The following is a 13,103-nucleotide window of genomic DNA, read 5'->3' on the forward strand; positions in this document are numbered from 1 at the left end:
ATTTGCTGTGTAAACTATCTAAACTTTAGATAAGATATATAGACAAGTCACTTGTTATATTTAGTTTTTCATCTCGGATCCGCTTTAATATCTATATCCAGCCTCCATTGCAGTACACACTCATTATAAAACATGCATTATGCAACTGACCACTGTGAATCCAGCCTTAAAGGACACCTGAAGCCAATTTAAAATAAAAAAAAAGTAGAGGGAAGGCTCTGGGTCCTATAGTGCCATTCCGTTCCTCTTAGTCCCCTCATTCCAGCACTGGCTCCCCAGTTCAAATCTCATGCTCCAGGAGGCTTCGGAAATCTTCGGGAGTGCTACCAGAGATGGGCCGCTCCGTACTGCGCATGCGCGAGAGAGCACGCTCAGCATGCACACTAAGGAGCCGTCTGTCTTTGGAGCACTCGAGCTCCCGAAGACTCCTGCGGGAGAAGTGAGCACTGAGCAGACTCCGACCCATCTAACTAATGGGGGAGCCAGCGCTGGAACTGTAAGAGGAGCGTGAAGGCACTATAGAACCCAGAGCCTTCCTTCTCCTTAGGTAAGTATCTGTTTTTTATTTAAATTGGCTTCAGGTTTATTTTAAACTAGTGAGTGTTGTCTTTGAAAGGCTTAAAGGAAACCAGGGATGAACGCTTTGGCACAAAATAAACATATTCCCCGATAGATTTTATAAAATAAATGCTATACCGGGTATTTTCGACGCTCCGGAGTGCTGTTTTTTGTGTTTTTTCACTAAAACTCCATGCAAGACACAGTTCATCAGAAAAGCATATTATTTAGTGGGCTGTGTGCAAAATGAAAACCTCTTATGACTAACAAATATAGATTACATTTTTTTTTTCAATACACCCTTACATTAGCAGCTCCTCCCATCTCATCACAGCTCTCTGTGATGCTGTGAGTATATAGAACAGGAAAGCACAGCCAGCAGGGGGCAGGCTTGGGATTGAAAAGACATCAGAGAAGACAGACTCCGCTATAATGATTCCTGAGCAAAGCCAGACTGAATGCTCAGTCGGGGATTATATCAGAGCTGATAACCAGCAGGCTGAGCATTGAAGGATGAAACAGAGAGCAGGGTAGGGGTTTTCTCTAATGTTCCCACTGATATATATGGTAAAATACATGAGGGTGCTTCGTCTCTGGTTCACTTTAATGCAAAATAAAGTACATCTTCCAATCAAATGTTAGTGACCCAGACTCGTGTTTTAGACTAGGCTTATATCAAATCAGATCCTCACATCAGATTGTACCAACAATAAAAACAGGACCCACGACATCATCCTAAAGAAATAAATTCATATGAAAAATTCTTAGCAGCAGCCAGTGACGGCCATGGTGACACTAACTAGTGATGAGCGAAAATGCCAATATTCTTTTCGCCTTAAAGAGGAACTCCAGACAAAACAAACATACTGTCATTAAGTTACATTAGTTATGTTAAGTAAAATAGATAGGTAATATAATATCTTACCCACCCTGTTTTAAAAGAACAGGCAAATGTTAGTGATTTCATAGGGGCAGCCATCTTTTTGGTTGAAAGGAGGTGACAGGGAGCATGAGACACAGTTCCAACTGTCCTGTGTGCTGATCACCCCTCCCAGTTGCTAGGCAACGTGAATAACAACATAGGAAATCCCATCATGCTTTGCACTGCATCAGGGTAAAAAAAGCCCGGGCAGTTTTCTTTGATGAGGCGGAGCTTAAGCTTTTGTGCAGCTAAAAATAAGGCTTATGTAAGAAAAAGTTCTGATAAACACCAAGCCTCTTCGGTGCTGCTGAGTAGATTTTTAGTCTGGAGGATCACTTTAACTTTTATAAAAATGTTAAATTTGATTTTTGAGCGAAAATGCCATCAAAAACATTTTTTTAATATTTTTCACAAATTTCTGAGGTAAAAAAATTTAGAATTTTTTTTGCTGTAACTTTTTTTTTTTTTTATCGTTTTGCAGCATTTTTGTTCTTTTTGAAAATTATTTTGATAAAATATGGACTTTTCACATTTTCACGGTAAAAATTTTGACTGCAAAAATATCGTTTTGCACCTTTTACGAATTATAGTGGTAAAATATCAATTTTACAAGCTAAATTAACAAAAATGACTTTGGTAAAAAATTCACAAACAACAGCCGTCCCCCGCCCCACGGGTTACCTGGTGTGGTGAAGGGAATGATGGCCCCTTTGTCCGCGTAGTCGCTGTCCCCCAGCGCATTGATGGCATTGACTGAGAAGTAATAGGTGGTGCTCCCCTTCAGGCCCATGATGGTGAACACTGTGGACTGCGGAGGAAAGACATCCACATACATGTAGCTGTGTGCTCCGGTCCACATGTACCTGCAATACAGCAATTGTACCGTTAGAGGTGCAGTATGGCTGGATAGTGTAATGGTTAAGGGCTCTGCCTCTGACACAGGAGACCAGGGTTCGAATCTCGGCTCTGCCTGTTCAGTAAGCCAGCTCCTATTTAGCAGGAGACCTTAGGCAAGTCTCCCTAACACTGCTACTGCCTATAGAGCGCGTCCTAGTGGCTGCAGCTCTGGTGCTTTGAGTCCGCCAGGAGAAAAGCGCTATATAAGAGTTTGTCTTTGTCATTAAATATACTGTCTGACACAGAGCCGGATCATCCACAAGGCAATACTAGGCAGTTGCCTGGGGCCTGGATGCTACCCTGCACCAAATCTAAAATAGCCAGGTGACCATCCGCGGTAGGAAAAAAGTGCTATCTTGCCTAGGACCCCATCTCATCTTAGGCCTAACTCACACTGCAAATCACAAGTGTAATCGCTAAGCACTTTTGAGAATGATTTTGTTCTGTGATTCCTGCATTTTTTCGCTAGCGATTTTGCATGCATTTTTGTTCTGTGATTTGCAGTTTTTTGTGTGGGGACAAACAGGTAGTGCACTCTTTGACCAGAACTGAATGTCTTATAAAGCAAATTTGCTTGAAAAATGCTCACAATATCGCCGTTTCAAGCGCTATTAAAGCGATATGCCATTTTCCTATACCTTGCATTGAAGCGCAATTGCCCAGAAAATGGTGCAGGACTCGGGTGTGTGACTGGAAAAAAAGCTCACCGCTCATGTGAGAACACTCACATAGGATTTCATTATTTAGAAACGCTAGCGATTAAAAAATAAAACCGCTCATAGTGTGAATCAGCCCTTTAACCCTTCTCTGGTCTGACAGCTCAGAGACCCAAATGTGTTAAATGAGGCCTCTTCAGCTAAAAATCCTCTTTCAAAAAGGAGTAAGGAAAGTTTCTCAGCTTTCTGGCATGTGCCAACCCTGCCTGGCCACATGGAAAGCAGCACTGTCCTATTCCTGTATGTATTTAGAGAATTCAGCCTGTCTAATTCCCCCCTCATCTGTGACTAATCATTAGTGTAATTTGATCTGTCAGCTAGCTGGCTGCCTCGGCAGAGCAGCTAATTTGTAAACACGGGATGTTAACCTTATGTCTGCTTCCATGAAAGCAGGAAGTAGACACACTGCAGATTTATTGCAGGATTTGTATCAGCTGTAACAAATAAATGATTTTTCTTTAAATGTTATTATGCTGTTGCTTATCTTTTAGAACAGCGGGGGAGTTCTGAGTTCAGGTCCGCTTTAAGCATTGTGTAAGCTCTATCCATATTCTAACAAAAGGGATGTGTGGACTTGTCTTTGTGAGGGGAAGTAACCCACAGCTGCAGTTCTCAAACATTCCTGAGTTCAGGAAAACTTGCAGCTGAAAATCAGGTATGGAAGAAGAGATAAGATAACCCACCTGACCCGGAACCTCTGCTCCAGTCCGCCATTGAATCCAGCGCTCCACCCTAAAGTGATGGAGCTCTCCGTGTGGTTGAGGATTTTGAAGTCGGTCGGGGGATCAGGGCGACCTCCACGCCAGAGAAGGAGAGGGAGGGGGAGAGGAGAGGAAATACAAGTTATTCAGAACTCTAATAATATGCGCTACAAATAATCAACTACTTTTCCTAAACTCAGAGCTGGGACAAGGTCCTCCAGCACCCAAGGCTGAGACACCAAAGTGCGCCCCTCCATCCCTGCCACCCCAGACATCACACATTGATTGCTATTAGACTAAGAGGTGCCACAGGGCCCACAACCTCCCCAACACCTTAATATCTAGTTATCTGGCTTGCAGTCACTGCCATGTATCCCCTTTTCTTATTTCTCTCTGCTTCATACACAATTAGGGATGACAGCTGAATGAATTGTGCGCCCCCTCCTACACTGCGCCCTGAGGCTGGAGCCTCTCCAGCCTATGCCTCGGCCCGGCCCTGCCTAAACATCATTGCCTTGCTAATGTATGTCTATCCGGATGGCTTATTCAGAAACCTCGGAGCACAGAGGAAACCCTGGACTGGACTTATTAAAAGCAGGGGCGTAAGAATAAACCCTGCAAGGGATGCAGCCACAGGGGGGCCCAGGAGCCACAGGGGACCCCGTCCTGATAGACTGACAACTAAGGGTAAGGAGAGAAAAAGCTTCCTTTATCTCTGCACCATTGTTCTAATGACTGCATCTGCTCAGCTACTCATGAGGAATCATGCAAAGTTTTACAGACTAAGATTTGTAGACAGTCCCTATTCAGTGTTCAGCAGGGTCTTGTGTACAGCGCGGCTCTACCCCCAGGCTTTCTACCACTCCCCAAGTGCTGTGTACTGTAGTGATGCTTGAGGAGTCTGAGAGAGAACAAGATTTCTGCTCTCTGGACAATTGTTCTAATGACTGCATCTGCTCAGCCACTGATAACGAATGCTTGGGGTGTACTTGGGGAGGGGGCCCCATCCAAAGTTTCTCAGGGTGGCCCAGTGATTTCTAGTTATGCCCCTGATTAAAAGTTGTCTGTTAATATTTTGCAAAGTTTGCAATCCTCACTCGGGTCATATCAGACTACAGTAAGGATGCCTGGATGGTCAGTGAATTTGAGGTTGCACTATTGCATTCACATGCAACATCCACAGCAAGCCCTTTCTTTCAGAACTCTACGAGAGGCGTCAAAAACAAAAAAACAGTTCTCACTGGAGTTGCTGCATATGATGATGTCACACATGTTATTAACCTACCGGTAACCGCCACTAATGTTCCAATATTGCCCAGGTGAGGATTGCAAACGATTGCTATCTAAGAGCATAAACATCCAATGTGGGTTTGTTGTACACCTGAGATGAGAGTGATATGGAGGCTGCCATTACTATTTCCTATTACATAAAACCAGTTGGTCTGCCCTCCTCCTGATCTCTTTGGCTGGAGTAGTGTCTGAATCACACACCTGAAACTCAAAGGGAACCTGAACCGAGTAAAATGATTTAAAATAAACACGACGTACCGGCAAATGAATATTACACACTTACCTCGCTGTCAGTTCCTCTCAGAAGCTCACCATTTTCTTCTAGCAATTATCCCTTACAGTTCTGACAAGATTTTGTCAGAACTTAAATATATCAGTTGCTGTCAGTTAAATATCAGTTGGTGTCAGTTATAACTGAGGCAACTGATGAGCAAGGTAATGTCCATGTTTCCCTATGGCTCAAGTCGGTGATGTTACAGTTTAACAGTGTGCTGACCAGGAAGCTGTTATGGGGTAATGGGTATTTTCAAAATGGAGGACGAGATGTTGTTGATTAATATTCAACAAAAATAGATTATTTACATACTCCAGACAGTTGCAACGCATTTCACAGGCTTATCTCGCTTCATCAGGTTATAGAAGTGTCTATATCTCGTGTCTACTTGGAGGGGATAAGTCCACCGCTACCTCCTCCTTTTTAACAATTTAGGTTCTGGCGCCTCTATTTACTTGTACACTATCTATAAACCTGCCTAACTTGAGGTTTCCTATATTTTGTTCAGAAGGTGTGCAGATCCCTTTAAAGGGGCACTACGGCGAAAAATTGTAAAATTTAAAATATGTGCAAACATATACAATAGGAAGTAGGTTTCTTCTCCAGAGTAAAATGAGCCATAAATTACTTTTCTTCTATAGTGCTGTCACTTATGGCCCATACTCACGGGCTACAATTGTCGCCGCAACACGCGGCGCGCGCGTGTTGCGGTGACAGGTCACCCGTGAGTATGCAGCGTTGCACGGGCACGCATCCCGAACTGTTGCTCGTCGCTGATGTACCGCTCAATCGCTACTCCGCCGCAACTGACGCTAGTCCGCGTGAGTACGCGGACTAGCGACAGCAACCTACATAAAGAATACGGAGCTTCCGGCGGGGGGAGGAGGAACGTCGGCGACAGCTTCCGTCGCACCGCTGGTCCCTCTTCCGCGTGTGTACGCGGAGGAACCTGGCGAGGAGCTGTCGCCGGCCTGTCGCGCACACGCTCGCGTGTGCTGGTGACAGGCCAAAAAAGTTGCCCGTGAGTATGGGCCATTACAGTAGGTAGTAGAAATCTGACAGAAGCGACAGGTTTTGGACTAGTCCATCTCTTCTTAGGGGATTCTCGGGGATTTCTTTATTTTCAAAAGCACTTTGTGAATGGCAGTTGCTCTGTCCAACTGCCAGAAAACTGTGTAACGAGCAGCGAAGCTGGCCAGCATCAGTGATTAAATCCTTTTTAGGGAATATCTTTATAAAGAATAAAAGCCTTGCTGAGAATCCCCTACGAAGATATAGACTAGTCCAAAACCTGTCACTTCTGTCAGATTTCTACTACCTATTGTAAGTGACAGCAACATAGGAGAAAAGTAATTTATGGCTCATTTTACTCTGGAAAAAAATGTACTTCTTATTTGTATATGTTTGCACATATTTTAAATTTTAAAATGTTTCGCTGTAGTGCCCCTTTAAACCTGCATGGGTAGGTAATAGTCTCCACCCAACCACATATACACCCGCCCCCTCCCCACCCTACGGAAATCCATAAACAGACGTTCTATGTCCTTCTATACCACGCAGCCTTACTGGTGCTGACGAGGTGGATGGGAAAACTGTCCACTCCAAGGTCATTGGTGGCCGTGCAGGTGAAGATGGCGTAATCGTGGACGGCGCTGACATTAACGATGACCAGCGTGGTGGAATGGACCCACTGCTCGTGATGTTTCTCCTCAGAGTACCTGAGAGGGAATGAAAACGATCTGTATATTTTACTGGTGTTCACAGTACCTACAAAGCAAACAAGTATCACATAACTGCATTCCTATCCTTACCAAGGCAATATACCGAGAAATAACTGTGCTTAAAGGGAACCCGAGGTGAGAGGGATAAGGGGGCTGCCATATTTATTTCCTTGTAAACAATGCCAGTTGCCTGGCAGCCCTGTTGATCTTCAGGCATAAGTCTGTCTGTGTCAAAACCCTGGAACAAGCATATGGCGAATCCATTAAAAGCTGTGTCAGAAAACTGATCTGCTGCATGCTTGATTAGGGTGTATGGCTAAAAGTAAGAGATACATGATAAGGAGGACTGCCAGGCAACTGGCATTGCTTAAAAATAAATAAATATGGCAGCCTCCATATCTCTCTCACATCAGGTTCCCTTTATAGAGGAACTGTATTGAAAAAATAGTCTATTTTTTCACAATATTCATTTATAAATTATTTAGTCAGTATTTGACCATTGTAAAATCTTTCCTCACCCCGATTTACTTTAGGTGATCTCTGCGGAATGTTTGTTTCCAAGAATTCCAAATCCAGTATAAACTATACCTGGTGTCCCAGAATGCTTGGGGGAGGGAGGATTCTGCATAGTTACAGCCTAGGTTAATATAAAGCAATATACAGATAGATGAAGTGTTTCCGATGGTGAAATCAGGATATTTAATGTAAAAGTGGATGTTCTGAATATTTTACTGCATTCTGCTATATGTCACTACAGGGCCTCTTTACTGCATTCTACTTTATGTCACTACAGGGCCTCTGTACTGCATTCTACTTGATGTCACTACAGGGCCTCTTTACTGCATTCTACTATATGTCATTACAGGGCCTCTTTACTGCATTCTACTATATGTCACTACAGGACCTCTTGAAAGTAACTCAAGATGTAGCCCTGATCAATAATGCAATAAACTTACATAACATGATTATATATTATATGTATTTTATACCCTTTTGTAACATACTGTGCAGGTAGGTCACCCCCAGTATGTTGAGTATGAGCTGTTACACAGCTCTGTGCTAGTATCTGCTCAAAGAAGAACTGCGACAACATTTGGTTAAATGTACAGTAGTATTTTACAGTAGTTTTCCTGGTTTCAGCATCAGAAACTCTTCCAATATCTATATACTGTTAATTGGTATGTGGCCTCACCCTCTCATTAATGACTAGCCTAGGTTATTTCGTTTTGCAGCCTTCTGCCCCAGAGCATTGTGGGAGACCAGGTGTTGTTTCTGGTCACTTCGGAACACACAAACAAACATTCCACAGAACTGCACCTGCTAGTAGTAATGATGTCAACACCAGTGATAAATATCAGAATGTAAATCAGGGAGAGGAAAGATTTTAAGATAGGCAAATGCTGACTAAATAATTTATAGATGTGTATTGAAAAAAACAAAACTATTTTATTCATTAAAGGGGAACTTCAGCCTAAATAAACATACTGTCATTAAGTTACATTAGTTATGTTAATGAAAATAGATAAGTAATATAATCTCTTACCCACCCTGTTTTAAAAAAACAGGCAAATGTTTGTGAATTCATGGGGCTGCCATCTTTTTGATTGAAAGAAGGTGACAGGGAGCATGAGACACAGTTCCAACTGTCCTGTGTCCTGATCGCCCCTCCCAGCTGTGCGCTAGGCTACACAACTCAAATTAAAGAAAAAAAAATTGCACCAAAATAGCAGAACGAGAACAACATCAGAAATCTCATTATGCTTTGCACAACATCAGGGGTAAAATGCCCGGGCAGTTTTGTTCTGTGCAGCTAAAAATGAGGTTTGGGTAAGAAAAACAAAGTTCTGATGCTGTGACACTGTTAAAGAAACACTAAGCCTTTTCAGTGCTGCTAAGTAGATTTTTAGTCTGGAGGTTCACTTTAAGTTATTCATTCTGAATATGTGTATGCACCCTATAGGTGACCACCAACTGTACATTTTTCGTCAAAAGATTTGGCCAAGTTATCAGATAAATGTGTTCAAAAATAAAATGACGTAACAGATTGATTATTTCATCTTCAATGAAGCTATCTGTTCTTCCTAGCCATCATAGCCAATTATAAAAAACATGTTTCTGATCGACTAAATTGTCATAGAACAATCACCATTAGAATTGTTTGGAGTTGACTTGACATCAGCAAGGTTTATTTTCTGCCGATCGGAACGCGTTCATTTGATCATTTGGGTGATTCTTTGCTGACAATTGTACCCTACGTGGGCTCATTAGAGTGTGTACACATCCAATTTTGATTGGACAATGATTGGCCAATTTTACTACGTAGAGTTTACCTACACATTCTGCTCATAGCTTTCAAAATCTTTTGGCCCCCATCCTTCATGGAGGTGTTCGGAAGTCTTGCCCAAGGACTCCTTACTGAATAGGTCCAGGCTTACTGACCAGGAAGAGCTGAGATTCAAACCCTGGTACTCTGTGTCAGAGGCAGAGTTCTTAAAGGACACATGAAGTGAGAGATATGTGGAGGCTGCCATATTTATTTCCTTTTAAGCAATACCAGTTGCCTGGCTGTCCTGCTGATCCTTTGCCTCTAATACTTTTAGCCATAGCCCCTGAACAAGCATGCAGCAGATCTGGGGCATGATTCACAAAGCGGTGCTAACTGTTAGCACGCCTGTGAAAACCCCCTTATCACATCTAAACGAGCTAAACTTTATGCGCGTAAAACTTTACGTGCGCACTGCACTGAGCGCAGGGTGCTCCGCACGAAGTGCCCATTAAAGCCTATGGGACTTAGCGCGCGTAAAACTTTGCGCGCTGTACTTAGCGTGCGATCTGATTGAGAAAACGGGTGCTAACCTACTTAGCACCCTGGTTAGCACGTCTAAAGACTTTAGACGTGCTAAGTAGGTTAGCACCACTTTGTGAATCAAGCCCCTGGTGTTTCTGAAATTAATTTCAGGACTGACAATATTAGCTGAATGCTTGTTTCTGGTGTGATTCAAACACTACTGCAGCCAAATAGGTCTGCAGGACTGCCAGGCAACTGGTATTGTTTAAAAAGGAAATAAATATGGCAGCATCCGTATCCTTCTGCTTCAGTGGTCCACTATCCAGCCACTGCTCAGTACATGAAGAGAGGTCGGTTACCTGGAATTTTTGGGATCGTTGAAGTCCAGCGTCACCCCATTCTTTGCCCAGCTGAAAGCCACCTTTGGTATCCCCTCGGCTTTGCAGACAAGGCTGGCGGTGCTCTTCCCGTCTCCGGGTGCTGCCACCTTACACAGGTGCGGGGCCTTCTGGATCTCTGGCTTAACTGCAGGAACCAGATATGATGGTAAATAAAACAGCAAATAAGGCCAGAAAGTTATGCTTTGCCATTTATTTAAAGAAAATAAAAGAAGAAGAAGCATTCTTACATCTGACGATGAGGCGGGAGTTTGCCTTGATAGGGGGAGGGACCCCGTTGTCCACCATGCATTCATAGCGCCCTGCGTCCGACCTCTTGACCTCTGGGATGACCAGACGTGCGGTGAGGCCGCTGACTTCCTGTTCCAAGGATGACAGATCGCGTTCCTCCTCTCCCTGCAAACATCCGACACAAAGCTGAAGACCTGGCATTGCCCAGGTATGTATTTGGTTGTTGTTGGGTCCAGCCACCTTTTGTAACCTTGACACAATCACTCAATGATAATGTTTGTGAGCTTTGGAGTCATTGGCATTAAGAACGTGAGAATGAAAGCAGTTTACATTTTTCCATTGAATTCAATCAAACAAATCTGATTGGCTGTTTGTGGCTGCCCCTCTTTTCTAAATCTGAATCCCGGTCACCCAATGACTGACTGTAACAGGTTTGAGAACCCTGCCATTAACAGTGGATTGAATGAATGAATGAATGAAGAATGGCTGCAGTTAATATTTTTCCATTGAAAATTAATTGCAGAAATTTGATTGGCTGTTTTATGCTCCACCCACTTTCCCTACATTTTTTACCTCAGATACTAACTGTGCCAAGTGTGGGGACTCTGGCTTGATTATTGTGAGAATGGCAGCCTTTTACAGATTTGCTGTTATAGCTCCACCCAGGTGTGCAGGGGGGACCCGAGACCCCCAGAACATATCATCCCAGTAAGGGATCTGTATACCATTTTCGTTCAGTCAAGCCGTTTTCGAGTGATCGCGGCACACACGCACGCACGCACGCACGCACACACACACACACACACACACACACACGGTTTTATATATATAAATATAGATTGTTAGATTGGGGCCACTGGGCATACTAATAGATTTCAATCAGTCTTGTGTAGGGACCTTATATATATATATATATATATATATATATATATATATATATATATATATATATATATATATATATATATATATATAAAGTATACAGATAGATAATGTACACACAGGTATCAATCACTATCTGATCAGATTGCAGTCAGAAATAAATCGGCTTGCCACATTGGGTGATAATTGCCCTGTGTATGGCCGGCTTTAGGCTGAGGAGGGGATAGTTAGGGTATGCAGAGGGTAAAGTATTTTACAGAGTGGTTAGTAATATGGGGCATTGCCTTGCTAGGACATAAATGGAAAATAGCATTATATTTTAGACTAAAATTATGGCAAGAAGGTAACTAAAGCTAAGTACACACACAATGATAATTGTCACCCTTCAGTGATTGGGAAACGATTCCTCAAGACGACAAATTGGGGACTTATGCATAACAGACACATTGCTAGCCTTTAGGTTAACTTTGTGGCCTCTGACGAAGAGGGGAGGGGAGACCAGCGAAGCGGCTGTCAGACAGTCTGCACCCTCCATTGTGTGGGGTGAAGTCTTCATTGAAGTTAGATTGGTGTTGCTGTTGGTTTGAATGAGCTCTGAATGCGTTTGTCATTTCACAGAATTGGTAAACAACGATATCCTTACCAGCCACGTCCACTGGAACTTGGCCTCTGCGGCAGGGTTGGCATCCGCTGCGCACACGATCTCCGCCCTGCCCCCCAAGTCCACCTCTACGGGGTCCACGAGACTTAGGATGGTGGGAGAGTCTGCAGAGGAGACAGGAGATCAGTCCATGCCAGCGGGCTGCAATAAGGGCGCTTTGTATACAAACATGTACAATAATAATACAAGGGCATTTGTCCGAGTATACCAATAGCAAGTGGGAACATACCATACGCGATAATAGTGTAGGGGAATCAGAGGCGCCTAAAGTGACACATGCATGATTAAAAGGCTAAGGGCTCGTTTCCATGCAGCGCAGAGCCAAGCTGTGCATCACTCCTGGTGGGGGGGGGCGGGGCTTGCGATCCTATTCATTATACTGAATGGGATCGCGGGCGCAATCGCCCCAAAATGCAGCAAATCATGCGCGCGATTCGGCGGTGAATTGCCGCGCATGGATGGAAACAGCAGACAGTGCAGTCTATGCTCTCTCTGCTATCCCTACGATCACGTCTCCATAAGGGCGCATGAAATCGCGCTATATGGACACGAGCCCTAAAACAGAAATGCAAGTGACTTGTCCTCGCCTCCTACATAATTCAATCAGCTAAACTAGCATTTTATCAAAGCATCAAACCATTGACATCCAACCCTAGTTCACGCCTTCATCACATCACGGCTGGACTACTGCAATGCCCTTTATGCTGGCCTCCCCAAAAAGGACCTGCGTCGCCTGCAATTAGTGCAGAATGCTGCTGCCAGATTGCTAACAAACCAGCCTCGCCACTGTCATATTACACCGATCCTTCGCTCACTGCACTGGCTACCAGTAAAATGGAGAATACTATTCAAGATTGGACTGCTGACATTCAAATCCCTGCACAATCTGGGCCCCGGATACATGAAGGACCTGCTGAAGCTGCACCACACCTCTCACAACCTCAGATCAGCAAGTTCTATAAACTTGGTCACTCCCAGAGTGCACCTCAAAAAATCTGGAGATAGAGCCTTCTGCCATGCTGCCCCTACTCTTTGGAACTCCCTGCCACACCCAGTAAAGACAG

At 43.7% G+C, this 13,103-nt stretch overlaps 1 protein-coding gene across 1 annotated transcript in view; it reads right to left on the bottom strand.

Annotated features, from left to right (window-relative positions):
* The window catches only part of NPHS1 (NPHS1 adhesion molecule, nephrin), a 104,285-nt gene that overhangs the window by 18,762 nt on the left and 72,420 nt on the right, over positions 1-13,103 (bottom strand). Inside the window, exons 18-23 of the mRNA XM_068241848.1 lie at positions 12,022-12,143; positions 10,496-10,661; positions 10,227-10,392; positions 6,925-7,076; positions 3,777-3,888; positions 2,162-2,343 (exon numbers count right to left, since the gene is read on the bottom strand). Coding sequence (XP_068097949.1) covers positions 2,162-2,343; positions 3,777-3,888; positions 6,925-7,076; positions 10,227-10,392; positions 10,496-10,661; positions 12,022-12,143 — 900 coding nt within the window. The remainder of the gene's footprint in view (positions 1-2,161; positions 2,344-3,776; positions 3,889-6,924; positions 7,077-10,226; positions 10,393-10,495; positions 10,662-12,021; positions 12,144-13,103) is intronic.

This window comes from Hyperolius riggenbachi, chromosome 6 (assembly GCF_040937935.1).
Source record: "Hyperolius riggenbachi isolate aHypRig1 chromosome 6, aHypRig1.pri, whole genome shotgun sequence".
Classification (NCBI taxonomy): Eukaryota; Metazoa; Chordata; class Amphibia; order Anura; family Hyperoliidae; genus Hyperolius; species Hyperolius riggenbachi.